This window comes from Panthera uncia, chromosome B1 (genome assembly GCF_023721935.1).
Source record: "Panthera uncia isolate 11264 chromosome B1, Puncia_PCG_1.0, whole genome shotgun sequence".
NCBI classification, from domain to species: Eukaryota; Metazoa; Chordata; class Mammalia; order Carnivora; family Felidae; genus Panthera; species Panthera uncia.
This window is the reverse complement of record NC_064811.1, coordinates 90569316-90590169: the sequence shown is the minus strand read 5'-3', so window position 1 is coordinate 90590169 and position 20854 is coordinate 90569316. Positions and strand designations below refer to the sequence as shown.

Here is a 20854-nt window from a genome sequence, read left to right as displayed (position 1 = left end):
AAGGCTAGAGTGGTCTCTTACAGGGTCAATCCGGTCCACTAATCTGTGTCAAACAAAGGACCCAGCTTGGAGCTTTTTATATATGAAGGACAGTGGGCAGAAAAAAGAACACTGGGTAAGATGGAAATACAAACCAAAACAAAAACTGTAGTCCACTTGTATCACTCAGGGCTCAGTTCAGAAAGCAGAAAAAGATTGAATACAAAGAATCAGACACTCATACATCACTAAAAGGGCAGGAGGAATAGAAGTTAGAGGGTCAGTGCTAGGCTTCTGGTTTCAGGGTTGCATATCACCACCTCTCTGACCCAGAGATCAGAAACTGCTAGTATCACCCAGAAGTGAGAAAACTATGAATGTCTCATCAGAGCTTCCCTGCATCACAGCGATGGTAAATACACAGGGACATGGAGTTCAGAAGCTGCCAACTCACATCTACCCCAGAAACTTCTTTCCCCTGCACTCTCTTGGAAACAGCCTCTTCTCTCTTTTCCTTCCAAGTCTCATAGAAGTGTATATCACTGGCAGAACGTAAATCATGCAGAAGCCAGGGAAGTACAATTTTTGGCATCCCAGCTTGGTAATAGAGGGGGATGAGGACGGAAAAGATGATAGAAATGAAGGCGCGGTGACAATAGACAATGTCTTTTTCTTCCAGTTGTCTCCTAAATCCATTCCTGAACCTAGGACAACCAGTACCTCAAACAAGGCTTCTCATACAATAGATATTTTATAAATATTAGTTATTTTTTTAATGTTTTTATTTATTTTTGAGAGAGAGAAACAGTATGAGTGGGGGAGGGGCAGAGAGAGAGAGGGAGACACAGAATTGGAAGCAAGCTCCAGACTCCCAGCTGTCAGCACAGAGCCTGACGTGGGGCTTGAACCCATGAACTGCGAGATCATGACCGGAATCGAAGTTTGATGCTTAACCAACTGAGCCACCCAGGCGCCCCTAAATATTAGTTATTTGAATGAATATATGAATGAATGAATACTTTATTCAGCCTTCTCTTCATCATCAAGCCTTTCCTCTTAATGGTCTTTGAATGTCTGTAGTCTCCTTACCTGTCATTTAAGGTGGCTAAATAATGCCCATAGCATTTATTCGCAAGTTTAATGTTAGGCAGTAATTCTCAACTGGGGAGATTTGGCCTCCTACAGGACATTTGGTCATGTCTAGAGACATGTGGGCTTGGGGGATACACTACTGACAACTAGAGGATAAAGGCCAGGGATGCTGCTAAACATTTCACGGAGTACAGATCGCCCTCTGCAACAAAGTATTAACAGGCTCAAAAAGGCAATAGTGCTAGTGTTGAGAAACACTGGGTTGGAGTACAGAATAGAGGGGAGAAAGGGGGAAAATAATTGAATGCAAAAGGAGGGAAGAACTAAATATAAGATTAGGGACCAGCAAACTTTTTTGGTAAGGGACACAGAGGTAACTATTTTAGGCTTTTTGTGGGCCATAAGATCTCTGGTGGCAACCACTCAGCACTGCGGTTGCAACAGGAAAGCAGCCATACTCAATATGTAAATGAATGCCTGAACTTGTGTTTCAATAAAACTTTAAGGGCACTGACATTTAAACTTCATACAATGTTCACATTCCACAAACTATTATTTGTATTTTTCCCAACCATTTAAAAATGTAAAAACTATTTTTAACTGTAAGTCTTACAAAGATAAGCAGGCAGAAGTTTTCTAACCCCTGATAGAGGAAGGACAAGGTGGGAGAACTGGAACAAAAATAACTATGGGAGAGTATCACGTTAGTTTAGTGTTCATACTAGACAGATTAGGCTAGCTTATGCTGAGGTACAGACAACCTCAAAATCTTAATGGTTTACAATAACAAAGGGCATTTCTCACTCATAGTGCAGGTGCACTGTGTGCCGGCTACATTCTGCTCCGTGTTGTTTTCATTCTGGAATGCAGACTAATAGAGGTGCCTTTATCTGGGACATCACTGGATCTAGTGGAAGAAGAAAAATGGAGGAGGTGGGAAACCGTGTGCCAGCTTTGGACATTTTTGACTAAAATCAACAAACATCGTTCTTACTCATATTTCAGCCAAAGTAGGTCACACACCCATGCTGGACCATGCTAGAGATAATGAGATCCTCTTTAGGGAGGGGCAGTGACTGTGAACGACAGCATAGTTTGACACACTGCCTCTCCTTAGTGCCTTCAGTTGCTTAGGTTTGGTTATTCTTGAACCCAGATTTACCGTGTTATGCAAACTAGTGTCTTAAGTGGGGACTAGGAGATACCATAATAATGAAAATAAAAGTGTCTAGTGTTTGTTTATCCAGTGATTATTTCCCATACATTCATCCTTTACATGCATTTTTGCATTTAATCCTCACAATAACCCATTGAGATAGTCATTTTTATCCCCACTTTATAGATGAGAAAACTGAGCAATAGAGAGATTGAAGGTACTTGACTATCAAGTAGCTGAAATTCAAATCCGGAGCACTCCAGTTATAAAGCACATGTTGCTGTTCTAACACTGGGGTTGAGGACAAAGGTTCTGATGATAAATTGCCAAGATTCAAATTCTGGCTGGTGCCGGACACTAATGACTTGAGCAAGTTCTCCAACTTCTCTTAGTGTTTCTGTCTATAACATAGGACATTAACAGTATCTACCTCATGGGGTTTTTATAAATTTAAATATAGAAATTAATGTATGTGGAGTGCTAGTATTTAAAACAGTGCTTGGTTAAAAGAAAAACTTTGCTACTGTTATTAGTAATGTTTTGAAAAGCTCCACTCGTCTTCCTATTCCCCTACTTCTGTTCCCTCCTTATTCTCAATTTCCTTTGAGAATTGTGGCACTAAATTTTTGTTGCCACCTTATGTTTATTTTTCGACTTACACTTTACCAACATGGAGGGTAAAACTATAGGAATACCATTGCCATCAACCTAGCTGTTTATCTCTGCTTCCCAGACCTTCTCCATCTATCACTTTTATGTTTGTTATTTGAATTCCTAGTTTATATTCATGTGGGTACATAGCAATGATCTGGGATACAGTAGACTGCCTAGGTCAAAGGTACTAATACCGGCCCTGCCCCTTGTTACATGAACTTGCCGATCATTTCTTCCAGTTAATTTTTTAAAGTTGATGGTTTGCTGTGTTTTAATTTTGGAAACAACATACTAATTTTTCTCCCTTGTGAAAATCATGACAAACCAAGCAAGCAGAGTAGTAAATTGTTCTTGGCATAGGTCTATCGGTCATCAGCCTTTTAAAAACCAGATGCTTATGGGAAGGGCCCAAAGGGCTAGTGGAGTTATTATGACAGAGGTGTACACATTTCTTTTTCACGTGGGGTAAAGAAAGCTAAGCAATTGATTCTCCATTGTGGTGCTTAAAGTGGAAGGACACAGAATAACTTGTACGCAAGTTGGAATTTCTTTATTTACCATCGCCCTCAAACTTACATTTTTCTTTAAAAAATAATTTATTACATAAAGCAGGAGGATAAACCATTCCACTCCTTATTTGTCCACTTGAAACAATACATAGACTTGAACTGCTGGTTTTGATTATGATTAATCTGTAGTTAGGGTGTTAAGCCTCATGCGGATAGTGGGACTTTCCTGATGATTTATGGTGTTAATGTGTCTTTTCTTCTTTTCTTCTTCTTTAAATATTTTTAAAGTTCTGGTCTGGAAATTTCTTTTTTTTTTTAAATCTTTTTCCCCCAGGCCACATTTGAATTTGCCAGTTTAGCTGCGTAGATTGAGAAGCAATAATTATGAAAGAGCAGTAGGAAAGTTTACAAAATTTGGGAGTATTAATGGAGGCACATTATTATGTAAGTAAAGTCAAAGCTAAGATTTTCATTGTTCTTATATGCTTGAATTATCATCAGACCAATCTTAAATTATTTTATACTTCTGAAGGTTCCAAATAAATTTAGATTTTCTAGATATAGCAGACTGGAACATAGTCATTTACCTTCTTTTCTGCCTATTGGACTTACATTGTGGGTCCACTAGGCACCAAGTGCCATATTAAACATATTCTTGCCACCGGCTTCTACAAAATTGATGTCTTTAATCAAGTCACGAACATAAATTTGATCGGTGCTATTCTGTATGGATTAGGATCTAAGGGCTTATACATAAAAGTTGTCTATAAGAAGAAATATCCTCAGATATGCAGAGTCATGCTGGAGACATACATGGGTTTCCTCATTTTCACACTTAGATTGCTAGGTTAGATCAAAGCTAAATTCTAATTCCATTTAGTTTTATGGAATAATCAGCCTTCTCTCTTTCCTGACCAGTTTCCAATTATTTAGCCTTTTTCCTCTAAAATCCATGGAGCAAAGTTAAGCACTATCTTCCCTCTAATTTCATAGCATATTTGAAGGAGCTTTGTAGGGAATGGAACAGGATGACAGAGTACCAAGCATGAAAAAGGCTAGGTTCTTGAATCATATTTGCCTCATGCTAAATTATTTGGGGAACGCTGCAGTCATTATTATTCGAGAGTAAAGTGACACTGGAAAACAATATATTTTTTTCAAGTTAATCATTCAGATTTATTTTAAAAAGGCAAAGAGAGTTCACTTGTTGATTTTGTAGTGAAGGCAAAAGCCATTTATTTGGCTAATTCATGCAATCCTTGAGTAAAATTTAAACCTGGGTTACTTTTGAGGATTTAAAGGAGTAGGACACATGTGAATATAATGATATTAGATATGTGTAATTCTGAATAATAAAATAAAGATTAAGATGGTAATTTTGGTCTCTCAAGTACTGGTATTTAAACTTTAAAAATCAATCAAGAGAGAAGATTAAGTGGTGTTTCTTTGGTACTAAAAATGTAAAGCTAAGACCAAATTGTTCTATTTTCACAGATTTAAGATATAGAGAATGATATTTAAAGACATTAAAATGGCTATTAAATTCTCTTCAGTTTGCAAAGAATCTCCTATGAAGTACACTTAGAAGAAATCCCTGAGTACATTAACTACTCTATTAGTATCTTCCTTCATAAACAAAGAAGAACAATTTAAAAGTTTTGCAAGACATATAAACACACTACTTAGCAAAAGCAGTATCTGGGTATAAGACTCCCTCCATGGTGCTTCTAAATTAGGCCACCAAATGTTTAACAGGAGAAACAATAGATTCACAAAATTAAAACATGATATTTGAACACATTAACCATTCTTAGGTAAATCCAAAAACCATTGTCTTATGGTGTTTCTATTTTGTTTTAACCACTCAATATTGTTCTTCACTGTTTCCAGCACTTGCTGCCTAGGTTTTTCTCCCGCTCCAGCTTCTGGATATTTTTTGAAAAAGCTTTCCATCTAGAAAAGAAAGGGAAATAATTAAGAAAGTCATTTTAAGCCCAACTAGTCTTCAAGACTTTTACTTACAAACTGGATTGGTTTCTTTCTTCCCTGGAAATTCATTATTATTGTACAACACCAAGGTACAGTCTTGGTGCATCGTTTAGATTAAGCCCATCTCTTACATTAGCAGTCATTACTGGACTTCTGGCACCATGTCAAGTCAAAGGAGGCTCTGCCATATTGGAGAAGGAGAAGCACACTAAATTGCTGGCATGGCCTGCTGTGCTTCTGGGGCTTTCTCTGTTTCCTATGCATTCCCCAGGCATTCCCTGGAAAACCTGGTCTGCAGAATGATGGCTTTCCTTATTAGCCTTTCACTTCAGGAGTCGGAAATATATTAACATACTCTCAATTCACTTATTAAGGACTTCCAATAACATCTCTTTTAACCTTTGTTCTATTTTTCCTCTTCCTTCCAAAGTCTTTCCCCAAATTCAATTATAGTGTTGTTTGCTACTTACAAAAATGAGAATTCTTTTGTTTCTTTCTAAATTAATTAATTAATTAACTAATTAATTTTTGAGGTGGGGAAGGTGCAGAGAGAGAGGGAGCAGGCTCTGCACTGGTCCATGAACCATGAGATCATGACCTAAGCGGAAATCAAGAGCTGGACACCCAACTGACTAAGCCACCCAGGTGCCTGAATTTTGTTTCTTAATACACAGAATATTATCATTCCAACATATAATATGCAGATACTGAAAATTCATATGATCTCTGTCCAACATTAATAAATGTTTTTCCTTCTGGGAACTGAGATAATTTGAAACCTAAAAAGTCTTTAAATTCCAAAACTATAAAGGGGTGCCTGGGTGGCTGTCAGTTAAGTGTTGGACTTCAGCTCAGGTCATGATCTCATGGTTTGTGGGTTCAAGCCCCACGTCGGGCTCTGTGCTGACATTTACTGGGGGACACATACTATCCAAGCTTTGATAAGCCAAAAGGTAGCCTTCTAAGCCTCCCAAGGCCTCAGCTTTCTCCACTTTTAAACTTTGTTTCTTGATTATTTGAATGTTTTTCAGTTTAGAAAAAAATAGGTACACATTTAATTAGATATAAGAATTATTTCTTTCTCCCTGTCTTCTGCGACCCGAATAGAGAAAATGCCATTTCTGTTTGAAACAAAGAAAACAGTTAAATTCTTTCTTCCTGGACAAGTCCAGAGGGATTTAGGTTCATACCTGCCAGAGCTGCAGTTCGGTGTTGAATGGTTCTGCTATGGTGACAATTCTGCCAAGGTTTCTGTCATTGAGTGTATATCTAAAGAGAAGTTTAAGGAAGTAAAGGGGAATATAAGTGCCTAGAACTTTAAATCATTTCTCTAGATGTAGACATCTGCTTTTGATTTGTGTGTGTGTGTGTGTGTGTGTGTGTGTGTGTGTGTTAAAGTAATTTGCAGAGTAAGTAAAACATAGAAACACATTTAATTTAATATTTCTATTCAGGAAGCATTCTTAGTAAATCCTTCACTTTTTTTGTAGACAGATCCACAACACTATCCCGGATGTGGTAGACTGCTTGCTGTATTCCCCAAATCTGTTCTTCTTTCCTGCACTGTGAGACCCGGATAGAGATTACATTTGTCAGCCTCCCTCATAGCGAGGTGCAGATGGGTGGCTCAGTTTGTATCAGTGGAACACGAGCAGAAGCGGTATGTTCAACCACTGCCTCCTTGCTTCGGTAAAGGAAAATCGCTTGCCTTGGACTTCTTTTTCTCCCCTCCCTCCAACCTTCAACCACACCAATCGGATAAGGTCCTATGTCTCATAGAGTAGAACTACTTCAACAACTTAGAATGCTCACTTCAGCAGACTAACCTGAGTGAGAAATAATTACGCATATCCTTTAAGCTGCTGCATGTCTGTATTTTCGATACAGCAGGGTAGCTCTAGTCACCTTTATTGTGACAAATACTCTGTGCATCTTCCCGCAGGTGCAGAAATTTGAATATAAGCTATTCATTCTTCTTTCAAAAAGCTCTATTAGCTACTTGCATACCATATTGGTTTATATTAGCCTATATGATCTATATTAGACTAAGCAAAGACACTTACAGCTAAGTGCAAAGATAGGATTTTAGAGATGATACTCGATTCCTTTCCCTTTTGCACTTTTTCTCTTAAAGAGCAAGGATCAGAAATTTCCTTACAGACCGTAATATGAATAATTATGATACAGGTAAAAATCTCATCACAACTAGTCACAGTGTAAGAAAAACAACCACAAGAATTATGTATTAACTTTGAACCACTGGAATGCCAGAGAAGAATAAAAGAAAATATATCACTATATAGAGAGGTAAACAAATGGTAGGAGAAATTCTACACTTAAAAATTATCACATAACAGAAGCAGAAACCATGGAGATAAAAACTAAGATTATTACACACATCTTAAAAATTGTTTATACTAAAATTCAACCTCATAAAATTAAGTCAAAATTTGTTGTTTTGATGTGAAAAGAGCAAATATTTTCACTATGTAAATATTTCACTATACAGTTCTTCACTATACAAATACATTTCACTATATAAATTTAAAAGGGAGAAATATGCCAACGTGAAATTATCAAGGAAATGAATCCACAGTTTGCAGAAGAAACATAAAGACAAAATATGCCAATGGGAAAAAACATGAAATGTTCTAATAACTAACCATTGTCAGTGTACCAGGTCCAGTGCCACCAGACCATCAGATCTTCCTTTTCCTTGCACTTATTTTCTTATATAGCTTTGATTCCTTGGTCTACCATTTTCAACATTTTTTTTTTCCTAAGCCCTAAACTCCCTTATAGTTTAATAATTTGTTTCCAGCAGAAATCCAGCTTTGGAGAAAATCAACTGCCCATTTCCTCTGTGTTTGCACCAGGTGGCTAATCTGTCAAGGACGGTCACCCAACTTTCTTCATAATGTTTCACTAAAAATTCATAATATCAATCTTAAATGGACCCTCCACATTGACAGTCCTCCTACATTACCCTGGTCAATTCATTCTCTTTATCCTTGAATTACTTTTTTCAAGTGTTGTCACTCTCTTCCAACCTCCAGACATTCTCCTGCTTTCCTCCCTCTCCAACAAAGATGACCTTGTCTTCTAATCCACAGAGAAAATATACAGTAACTCCTACATCTTTTAGTTTGCAAATATACAAAGATACCTAGTTTTCTTCTACCATCTGTGCATTGACTCCGACTTCTCTCCACTTAAACACTTTATTTTTGAAAGAAACTTTTCTGGGGGCGCCTGGGTGGCTCAGTCGGTTAAGCGTCCCACTTCAGCTCAGGTCATGATCTCATGGTCCCTGAGTTCGAGCCCCGCGTCGGGCTCTGTGCTGACAGCTCAGAGCCTGGAGCCTGTTTCAGATTCTGTGTCTCCCTCTCTCTCTGGCCCTCCCCCGTTCATTCTCTGTCTCTCTCTGTCTCAAAAATAAATAAACGTTAAAAAAAAAATTTTAAAGAATCTTTTCTGTACTACATGTTAAAGCTCTCATTCTTCACTGGGTCTTTCTCACCAGCTTTAAAATATATTAAACATATTAAAATGATCTTCCACATAAAGAAAGAAAAAACTCCTCTTCCTTGATCTGGCATCTCTTAATATCCTTTTTTCTCACCGCCACATCCAGAGTTAACTTATTTTTTTAAAGAATTTATTGTTATTTTTCTTTTTTTTTAATTTTTTTTAACGTTTTATTTATTTTTGAGACAGAGAGAGACAAAGCATGAATGGGGGAGGGTCAGAGAGAGAGGGAGACACAGAATCCGAAACAGGCTCCAGGCTCTGAGCGGTCAGCACAGAGCCCGACGCGGGGCTCAAACTCACGGACTGTGAGATCATGACCTGAGCCGAAGTCAAACGCTTAACTGACTGAGCCACCCAGGCGCCCCAAGAATTTCTTGTTATTTTTGATAAATTTTTTAATGTCTATTTATTTTTGAGAGACAGAGAGAGACAGAGTGTGAGTGGGGCAGGGGCAGAGAGAGAGGGAGACACAGAATCTGAAGCAGGCTCCAGGCTCCGAGCTATCAGCACAGAGCCGGATGCAAGATTTGAACCTGTGAACTGTGAGATCATGACTTGAGCCAAAGTCGGACGCTTAACTGACTAGGCCACGCAGGCGCCCCCCAGAGTCAAACTTTTCAAAGAGTCCTCTACATTTCTTGTCTTCATTTTTTCACCATTGACTGTTTTATTAACTTGCTTCAATTTAGTTTCTGCCCCCATCACTCCACTGAGAAAGTAGATCTCTAGAGTTACTAATAGCTCTTATGCCAGTAAATATAATGGGCATTTTTTGATCTTGGATTTACTTTAAACTTAAATATTTAAGCATTTGACAAGGAACTATAACTTCCTTGAAACCATCTCTACTTCAACATCTCAAAAGAGACTCAAAGGCATCATAAATAGCAAACTGAAGCCATTGTTCTCCTTCTATAAGCCTTATGTTTTCTAGAAATCTAGGCACTATCCTTGTCCCCTCACGACGGTCCTGTTTCTAATTCACCAAGTTCTAAATGTTGTTCCTATCTCTTCATCTTCATCATTACATCCATAGTCCAATCTGCCACTATCTTTTGCTGGGACTGTTCTAGTAGCTCTCTGACTGCTTCTCTCAAATCCACTCTGGCCCCTATCTAGGTCTGTGACTTAGTACCAGAGCTTTCTTTTTAAAGTAAAATCAATCATTTCACTTTCTTACTTAAAACCCTTTAGTGGCTTATCATTGCTCTTATAACAACAGCCCAAATATTAACCTGACCCTGCAAAGGTTGGCCATTATCTTTTTACTTTTCTGATAGTAGACATTCAGCCAAGAGTGCTTCACCTCCTGTTCCCATAAGTCACTCCCACTTTTCCTTTAGAATTCAGCTCAATTGTCACTTCCTTGGGGAAGCCCTTAAAGTCCAACTTCTCCTGACTTGGTCAGTTTCCTTTTTACATTCTTTCAGTGTACATAGAACCTCTTCTATTTGTAGTTATTAAAGGTTTAAGTATACATGTATTAGTGTGATTCTTTAATTAATATTGGACTCCATCACCAGATTCTCAGCTCCATGAGGACAGAGAACCAGTATGTTTCTACTATCATATCTTCAATGCCAGGCACAGTGCCTAGCACATAATGGATGTTACACAATATTTACTGGGTGAAAGAATTATATTTAAAATGAGATATCAGTTTTTATATACTCAATTAGCAAGGATAGGAGTAATTTTCTTTTTCTGGGTGACAGTTCTGCCACATTCATCACAAAGTTTGGAACAATTTTATGATCCAACATATGGAGATTGGCCAAATAAACTAAGATGTATCTACACACTGAAATATGATTGAGCATTAGAAATAACATTCAAGAAGCACACTTAAAGACATGAAAAGACATTGAAATATGATTGAGCATTAGAAATAACATTGAAGAAGCATACTTAAAGACATGAAAGACATCCATGATATAGGATGATGCAGGGGAAACAGCAGGTTATAAAATCATATGTATAATATGATTCCTTTTATATAAATAAACAGCCATAGGAAAATACCTCAAGGAAACAGTGGTGTGACAATAAGAGTTATTTCTAAATGGTAGAATTATGAGTGATTTTTGCATCCTTATTTTTGCTTATCTGTATTTTGTGCAATAAAATACATACTCATTTTATAATAAGAAAATGGGGATTTAAAAAAGGAGAATCACACAAAAAAATAAAAATGATAAAAATAAAAAAGGAGAATCACACTAAGTTGCTGTAATGATATTCTATAGATTCAAAGAAAGTCTGTTAATTAGAGGTAAGAACACAATTTTTCTCAGTGACTTTCTATAACTTCTATAATATTCCTCTTCTGCTTTGTTCTTAGTGACTATAAATTAAAGAATATTTTGGGGAACTAGCAATGGAGAGATTGAGTAAAGACTGAAACTACTTGTATAAATACAAAAATGCCAGAACAAAATATGTTTATACCAATAAACCAACATCACATAGCCTGTAGCATTTAAAGGGAAATATGCTGTATATTTATCCTATTAATTACTTTTAAAACTAAAATAAAGATTTATCTTAAATATTTTAAAAATAATATTATGTAACAATCCTCTTCTTGGATTTAATATTTACATAAGTTTTATCATATAATCCAAAAGAAATTATTTCATGCTCATAAAACTTTTGATTAAATTCTAATTAATTTTTTTGTTTGAGGCAGTCTTTAAATAGTTACAATTATGTCTCTACTGACTTAATTTTCATCCATAGTCATAAATTAAAATCAAACTCTAACACATCACACTACTGACTTATTAAGTTCATTCCCCTTCACAGTTTCATCTAAGACCTTACTGGGATAAACAAAATCAAAGAATAATTGCTGAAGTATCCTTGGAACTTTTTGGTTAAGTCTCAAACTAGAAAGGGCATTAGTGATGTGGCCATCAGTTGTCATAAAAGTCATATGTCAAACCCTTTATAAAAAAGCAGCTTATTTATTTTAGGATGACAATAAGTTGTTCAGGATCCTAGGCAGGAAAACCACTCATTCGAATTCTGGAAAATATTCAAGTTTGAACATATTTGTATATAGCTTGCTCATTTTTGTTTAATTTATCCTATCCAATTTTAGTGGGAAAATTCTATTTATTCAAACTAACCATAATTAATATTGGGTGTTATTTTTGTGTTCACCATGTGGTTGTAATATAATTTTATGTTTGAGTCTATGTGAAATAATGCCTCATGAGAATTAGATCATTAGACTATGAAGAAATATTAAAAGCCCTGGGCAAGGGTTTTGGAAGTAGCACTGGAAATAGTTTATCATTTTTTTTTAATTTCAGGATTAGGTCTAATTTACTTGAGGACCAGATGGTTATGACTTTTATGACAAAGTAACACCTGTTTTTTTCTAGTTCTTAATTATTAAGAGGAATGACAGTGAACTAATTTTTTAAATGAAATATGCATTATTTGAAATCAATCACACTAGAACTATTCAAATAGGCCTTGAGAAGTATTTTATTTAATAAACAATAAGGGAATGGCCACTGTATTATGCAAAATGGAACATTATTTACTCATTTTTTTATAATAATTCAGAAGTAAGCACTCTTTATCTGCATAGGTTTCTTGCAGCAAAGGCCAAAAAAAATGACTTACGGTCTTTTTGATTAAAACAAAAAACTCAGTACATGTCACTAGGCATATAGTAAGCAAATGGAAGGTACTAGCTTGCATAATATGAAGTGTTATCTCCAGATAACAACATGTTCCCAATAGGTAGATTTATTAATTCCATCATGCCTTTCATTGAAATGGTTATACACAGATGGACAGGCATCACACACACACACACACACACACGCACACGCACCAGTCAAACTTCATAGAGATGGAGCAGTTTCACTCAATAATTACAAGAACAAAAAGGGGAAAAATTTTCATCACAAATAGGCAAAAGCAATGTAGGGTATTGGGGCTGAAACATACAGATGCAATCTGGATCTCAGAAGGATGAGAAATGTGAATGAACCTAATGGCAGTCTGATGAGTGATGGGGTAAAAAAGAGAACAGAAAATTTTCTTCATAGTTAGTATCTCTGATAAGTCATTGTCAACTAGGTAGTGCTGATGGGAAAACAGGAGAGATTAGGAGAGGATAACGGCCTATTTCCCACCGTGGGGATTGCACACAGTAAAGGTCTTTTGGTCAATGTTTGCACATTTATTTGGGATCTATTTTTAAATGGGAGTAAGCATTAAATTTAGAAGATTAGCACCAAGAATGGCAACATTTCTTCTACATGGGGCTGAAGAAATAAATTTGGGAAAGCATCCCTTTAGTTTGACTTGTTCTCTTGTCCTTTCTACTTCCCATCTTAAGATTGCTATTGCCTGGGAAATATAGGTCCCTTTTTAAGAAGTTTTCAAAATACCTAAAGTTTAATTATCTGGTCAAGGGAGATAAAAATTATCATCCATATAAGCTCAGTAAGATATAGAGCTACAATGTGAACCTAGGTCCAGAAGTTCTCACTTCGTTTTCATTAAATATTAATCGACAATAAATATGTGTCTGCAATTATACTAAGTGCTAACACAACAGGGAGATTTATATTAACTTATTTTAACCAAACTAAAAATAATACAATTTAGGCATCTCTCCAGATTTCAGAACTCTGTAGATCAGTTAAAACAATAACTTCCAGAAAAGGAATTAGGCCTAAAATTAACTAGTATATTGCTTCCTTAGGAGGAAACTACCATGATCCTTTACTTCTAATAATATGCCATTCCAGATATTGTATAGATGTCAGAGAAAGCACAGCAAAAAGAAACAGAATATGTAGATGATATCAAACAAAGAGAACAACAGACCATTAGCTGATTATCCCACCTGTTGACTAGATAGTCCCAGTTGAGTTGAATCCAATTCCAGGCCATGGTCTTCCCATAGCTGTTATATGAGATATATCGGATGACTGTAAACACATCCTGAGTTTTAATAAGATTTGGGTCCTTGAGAAAATCCAAATATCTAAGAAAATCCAAAGAGAAAAACAATTCAAATTTTAGCTATTAACTTTTAAAAATTAACTGCACTTATTGAATAAAAGCACTTCACCCACTTATTATCCCACTGGGGAAAAAAAAAGGGAGCCAGTAAATTAAGGGAAAGTATTTATACTTTTATTTTCTAGAGGATAATAGTCACATCTTATTTGTTCTTCCTTAGATTGTAGGAAACAACCTTTTAACGTAACCTATATGGTTAGATTAATTACCTATAATTATAGTATAATGCAAATAAGTCCAAGATAAATTAAGTGACCAAATCAATAGATTTTTTATTAACTTTATGCCATGGCTGTACCTAGAGGGCATACCTTGACATACTCTAGACCAGTGAACTTCCAGAAACTGCACTTTAGTGGTGGTCCTGAATTTTTGTGTAACTTATCTTTTATTCTCTAATTCATAAGAGTCTTAGTAAGGCATGTAAGCACTTGCTAATTTTCTCATCAGATAGAACAATGCCATCAAAATAATGGATCAATATCATGTTTTATGGAGTGGCAAAATGATCAAGTTCTTGATAGACTATTTTAGGGCAGCGAGAAGGAGAATTGACATCTACTTTGAGATAAGATGGTGAAAAAGTATTATTGGCTCTGCCAGGTGGATACAAGGTGTTGCCAATAGTCCTTACAAATTGGGTATTGCATTGTAATTTCCTATTTATATTGTGCCTCTCTCATGAGCTATAAGCTTCTCAAGGATAGATACCACATCTTATTCATTTTTACTCCCACAATTTATAGACCTATATATAGAAAGAACATCCTAAGTGTTGGTTAAATGAATGAAGTAAATAACTCAGAAACCATAACCATACAACATATGAATGAAGACAGATGTTAGTTGATTTGGAGGCATAGGTGTAGTGGGAGAAGATTCATAGATGGTCTTCAAGCAGTCTTTCTGAGTGGAATATAAATGTGTGTGTGTGTGTGTGTGTGTGTGTGCGCGCGCGCGCGCGCATATTGTGGCAGATACTCCTTCTCTGCTGACAGAAACAATTTTGTTCTGGGCTTGGATAAAGGTATCCCTGATCCTAGGGAAGTAGGTAGGCTCCTACCCCAGCCTCAGAGTATGACGATGGCCCCAATCAGTCAAAGGAATTCAAGTTCTTCCTAGTCAGCAAATGATCAAGTGGTAGACCTAGAGTATAACCCAGAATGATCAAGTGTGATCCAGTTCTAGTTATGAGGGGAAGTGGAGATAATTCGACTTTAGCATAAAAGAAACTTGTGAGGAGAAACTCTTTGCTCTTGTTCTGCTTTCACTTAACATATTTGTGTGAAGACAAAATACTTGGAGCTCTAGAAGTTATGAGACATCCAATATGTTGAGGATGGCAGAATAGAAAGAGAAACACCCCAGGTCCTGGATGAAAATATTGAACCACTGCTCACAACTAGAAACTGCCTACCTCCAGCATGTTTTCATGTGAGGTTACCCTTCTTTATTCCACTCTTACATGGATATTTTGTTTCTTGATGGGAAAATATGTTATAATAGATGTTCTTGGAAATGCATCTTACTTTAATTAGCATCTTAAAGTGACACATAAGCCATCAAATGCCATTCATATAAGTGAAGAAAAAAGTTACCTGGACAGAAGAGTAACATTCTTCACTGATGCTAATCCATACAGTAGTTTTTCTTTTTCCTGAGCTAATGAAGTTTTCTGGTATTGATCAAGAGTATAGTTCCATGAAGTCTCATTACCAGAGTTCTGCATTCCATACCGATATACCAGAAGCCTGAGGTTTACAGGAAGCCTAGAAGAAGAAACAGTGTTTCAGAGGTTTAAAGTCTTCATTTCTAAGTTTGAAGGCCTCTAGAAATGAACACATGCTGGACAGTCACCTTACAGTCCCACTCAGCCACTGCTGAAATAATTGGGTAGCATTGTCCAAAGCTTCTCGATCTCCCATCTTGCACGCAAGCCCTAATACGGAAGCACGTAGTAACCTTAAAAAACAAACACACACAAAGCTGGGGCCTTGAGCACTTTTTAACATGTTTTAACATACACTGACAAATATTAAGTGAAAATTTAAAAATGTAAGAAATAACTTTGTAAGGTGGTCTCCGACATCATTCCATCCCAGAAAATCTGCAATGGGCTTCACTTGACTCTGGAAGTATTCCTGAAATAAAAGCACCATGTACAGTAAGAATTTACTGTTTATCAAGTTTCTTAATAATTATAATATAAAGCCCCTGTTGTAATCTTCTTTCATACTAGTCCAGAGAACTTTGGGTCTCTCCTTATGGAAGGGACGTATTCAGTTCTATCACATTGCAAATTTGCTTCAGTCTTGAAGATAAGAACACCCTGGGTGATTCTCTAATGTTTTGTAAAACATTGGGTAAGCCCCTTTTAAGCTCTACTTTTTAGTTAATAACATTTGTGATAAGTAGAGTAACACCTGACCTACCTACTGCACTAAGAAGATTAATCAAGTATTGATGACATTAAAATAGTGATAACTAATGTATGTACATTGCTTTTGGATTTACAAAGGGTTTTTATTTTATATGGTCTGCACTATCCCATTGCCATGGACAGTGAAGTGCTGACATTCCTATTGTATGAAGGAAATGAAGACTCACAAATATTAAAACATTTGCCCAAGTTATTGCATTTAGTAAGTAGAAGAGCTACAGATTTGAATCCAGAATTTCCTTAAAATCGCAAGTGACCTAGCAAAGTGTGTAAGAAATCACAAAACAAAGTAATCAGAATGACTAGCCCATCATAAACTCTCAACGTGGAAATAACAGCAGTAAGAATAAGGAAATATAATGTTATATTTTGGTAAGAATAAATTCATTTTAACATGGACAAGTCCATTAAAAATAAGATCTAGTTAGTATCTTGTCTATTTTAACTAAAATATTAATTCTTGTATTCTTTTCAACACTAAAATATATCATTATGTGGTATACTGAACCAGAAATATGGACATACTTCAAGTTGGAAAAAAAACAGAGATAGCATCTCTTTGGTTTGACTAGTCATGTCATTGTACTTTCCTTTCATTTCACTTGGCAGGTCGATGTGCTTTGGAAGCTCCTTCTCTCAGAAATCTCCCTACTCTTCTAATTGCTACACATTTACTTTCATAAGATCTAGCATTAACATCACCTCAATCACAGGGTAAAGCTCTTTATCATCTTCAAACATGCTAATGATATAGGTTACGGCTGAAATTGCTCTCTGCCATGGTAAAAAATCTTCTTCCTTTCTGAGATACTTGGTCAAGTTTAGAGCCATCTTATAATCTAGAAGTTGAGCTCTAAGGAAGAGAAAAAAAAAACCAGTTAATTTAAAACCATAGACTAGTACTCATTTGACTGAAAGTACTCATACGGAAATCACAGAATTCAACATTAATGAGAATCCTTCTATTAAACAATTAAGAAAATGGATTTATTTTGGGGGGGGCAAGTCAAAGAGGTTTGTTCACATGATGCATTAGTGCTTTCATACTTTCAGTAGTAAAGTGGAAGACAGAATATTGAAAAGTACATTTGAAAAATTGCTGAGGTAAAATTTTGGATAAAAGCCATTTAGCTATGGCTAATATTGATGGATAGACATAAGCTGATTGTAATATACATATGTACCATGATAAATATATCTTATGGAAATTACATTTGATGTGAAGAAGCATGAATGACAACACTCATGAATTATGAATACTTAAAACATTCCAATTTAACTTATATTGCCCATTAAAACATCTTTTTCATATACGTCCAAGTAATACTAATAAATATGGATTTTGTTCTTCCACAAAATCTGAAGTTTCTATTGACATTTCAAAGTTTAAAGAATCCAATTTCTTCCTCCTTAAAAGGGATTCTAGAGCCTTTTGAAATACTGTTCTCAGAAATCTGTTATGCCTCACATTTTAGACTAGGTTTTAAAAAAGAACCTTAGATGGGAATCCTGCCTTTTCAAATTACATTTTGAAAGTTTAAGTTAAATAATAAATGTTAAATTATTGAATTAGTAATATTGATGTGTTGGCTATTATGTTTGAAATTATTTTGTGAATAAATAAGACAGTAAATATATCTTGATTTCTTCCCAAGAGTTTGATTACAGGATGTACTAATATTGGACAGATAGAGAAGAATACAAATCTTTGATATCATTTGATTTACATAATGAGATATGATACACAGCTTGTTTTCAGTTCAGAGAGTTGATTTCCCCTATTTTCTCAGTTCCTGATCTTATTTAGAAGGAATTATATTTTGAAGCATTCAACCTCCCTTAATAGTATAAATAATATGGAGAAATGGTGTGTTTTATTCAGAATGTTGGTTAAGTAAAAAAAAAAAATGTAGAATTTTGTGTTGATACTTGAAACTTGAGAATTTTCTAATTTTAATGATTCTCTATTTTCCCTGGTGGATAGAGCAACAGCCATGTCCAGTTGGTGATTTTTTAAGGTGGTTATGAAGAATAGTTGTTGCTCTGAGGATCAATTTAGCGAAGAGAACAATGAAAGTTTAGGAAGGATGACAGATTGTTTGGTCAGAAGCCAAGTGGTCTGTACATTTCAGATAGGTGAAGATTGGAAGGAATGAGTCTTGGTTACTAAGGCCAGAAGAATTGGCTAATTAGGTAGCATAAGTAGAAGTAAGAAGGGAATACTATGTATTCAAATGTTGAAAATCAATATCCTATCCCATTGCCTTATATTTTCCAACATGCTTGATAGCTACGCAACAGTTCCATTTTGGTATCACTTGTTTTCTTTAAGTCTGAGTCATATGGTCAGAACACTGGACTGGGAGTGAATTTTTGCTGATTATTATAGGGATGACATTTTGAGAAATTAGCTGATGCACCTTTCTTTTTCCACAAATTATGTTACTCCACAGCTCCTACTGGTATTTGATAACTCCAGAGGAAGAGCAGCATCATTTAACATTTATTTATTTTTGAGAGACAGAGACAGAGTGTGAGCAGGGGTAGGGCAGAGGGAGACACAGAATCCAAAGCAGGCTCCAGGCTCTGAGCTGTCAGCACAGAGTCCGACACAGGGCTTGAACTCATGAGCCCCGAGATCATGACCTCAGCTGAAGTCAGACTCTTAACCTCGGCGCCCTGAAGAGCAGTATCATTTAGAACTATGATTCTCAAATTTGAGCATACATCTGCAACACCTGGAAAGTTCATTCAATCACATACTCCTGATTTAGCAGGGGTTCTGATTTGGCAGGTTTGGAGTAGAGCCTAAGAATCTGAATTTCTCACAAGTTCCTAGGTAGTATTGATACTGCTGGGACCACATGTGAAGACCTGCTTTTGAGAACAAAGTCATCTCTAGTGCCCTTCTCCAATCCCCTTACAGTCCTGTGTTGGCTCACAGCTGCCACCTTCTTCAGAGAATAGCCCTTGGCCAAATACAGCCATCCTACCTAAAAGGTTATGCAATCCCCGCCCCTGGCCATTAATTTTAGGATTCAGGAATAAAATAAGCCAACCTGTTTCCCTCAAGTTGGACCCACTCTTCAGCACAATTCATAGCTTTCTAGTGGAATCTAGCAAAGGTCGACTCCATCTGAGACCATATTATGGCTTAGCTTTTTATCCCTGTCCCATTCTGTTTCTCATACTCCCTATCTCATGAGAGTTCTCTCTCAATAAACTACACATACATTAACCCACATTTCATACTCTATTTCTAGAAAGGGAACTCAACCTAGGATATCATTCTTATGCAACTTTGAGTCTCAAATTCCATTAGTTAAATCCATAGACATACAGCATTTCTGAAAGCCAGATGTGGTTAAGAATTTTCTTTATTCAAAAATCATCCAGGGGCACCTGGGTGACTCAGTCAGTTGAATGTTCGATTCTTGATTTCGGCTCAGGTCATGATCTCAGGTTCATGAGATGGAGCCATGCGTTGGGATTTGCACTGAAAGTGTGGAGCCTGCTTGGGATTCTCTCTCTCTCCCTCTCCCTCTGCCCCTTCTCTGCTCACATTCTCTCTCTCTCTCAAAATCAATAAACATTAAAAAAAATATTCCATCAATCTAGCAGAAGCCTAGCTTGATGGACTTAAACTGTCCTATAATCCAGAGAAGAGGGAAGCTAAAACTTAAAGTTTCCACCAAACTCAATGGCCAAGAGGATAAGCAGGTCTAATGAGAGAATTCTTGCTCTCCTATCTTTGGCTAGAGCAGCCAGGAAATTTGGGGAATCCTGTAACAAAGGGTTTGTTTTTGCTTCCCTGGATGTGACCTGGAAAGACAGCATAGTCCTCAGAGAAGCTGAGGTAAGCATAGTGTCTTGCCAAACATTACTCTTTACTGGGACATTAGAAACAGTTCAGAGAGGTGCCTGGCTGGAAGGAACTGACCTCATGTGCTCATGTTCCCCCGCGAAGCCTTGGGTGGTATGGAGAATTTCAAAAGTTCCCATGTGTCTGATCTCTCAGGGTTCACTTGCCAATTAAATTCTAATTTCTGGCTTAAAACAGTCGCTTTGCAAACAAATAGATCCTTTTTGGAGTCTTAGTTGATTACTTCTCCTTTAAAAGGGAGCCCATGGGTGGCGTTGGGGTGGGGGGGAGATTGGGAGGGTGAGGTTGCTTATCCAGGTCTGTGTTGTGCTCTGGTCACCTCTCAAACACCTATAAAATGGTAAAACTAGTGACCTAGAGATCTGTAACCTGGCATAGCTGATGTTCACTGGCTGTCTTTATTTGCTAACCTGCTCCTCACTTTGGATGTCATAGGAGCCACTGCTCTGTGAAGCCTGGCTGAAATTCTGTCCACATCATTAGCTTAGGTGGCCCTTTAAGCCATCCTTTCTGCCCTTCTTTCTTCACCTAGAGACCCCTGCTCCCACCCACTGGCTTGCTAGCCAGTA

At 36.6% G+C, this 20854-nt stretch overlaps 1 protein-coding gene across 1 annotated transcript in view; it reads right to left on the bottom strand.

Annotated features, from left to right (window-relative positions):
* Positions 1–3415: 3415 nt before the first annotated feature.
* ENPEP (glutamyl aminopeptidase) overlaps positions 3416–20854 on the bottom strand; it is an 83303-nt gene continuing 65864 nt past the window's right edge. The window contains exons 14-20 of the mRNA XM_049631041.1: positions 17105–17255; positions 16030–16103; positions 15820–15924; positions 15561–15731; positions 13784–13924; positions 6570–6648; positions 3416–5343 (exon numbers count right to left, since the gene is read on the bottom strand). Coding sequence (XP_049486998.1) covers positions 5191–5343; positions 6570–6648; positions 13784–13924; positions 15561–15731; positions 15820–15924; positions 16030–16103; positions 17105–17255 — 874 coding nt within the window. The 3' untranslated portion in view covers positions 3416–5190. The remainder of the gene's footprint in view (positions 5344–6569; positions 6649–13783; positions 13925–15560; positions 15732–15819; positions 15925–16029; positions 16104–17104; positions 17256–20854) is intronic.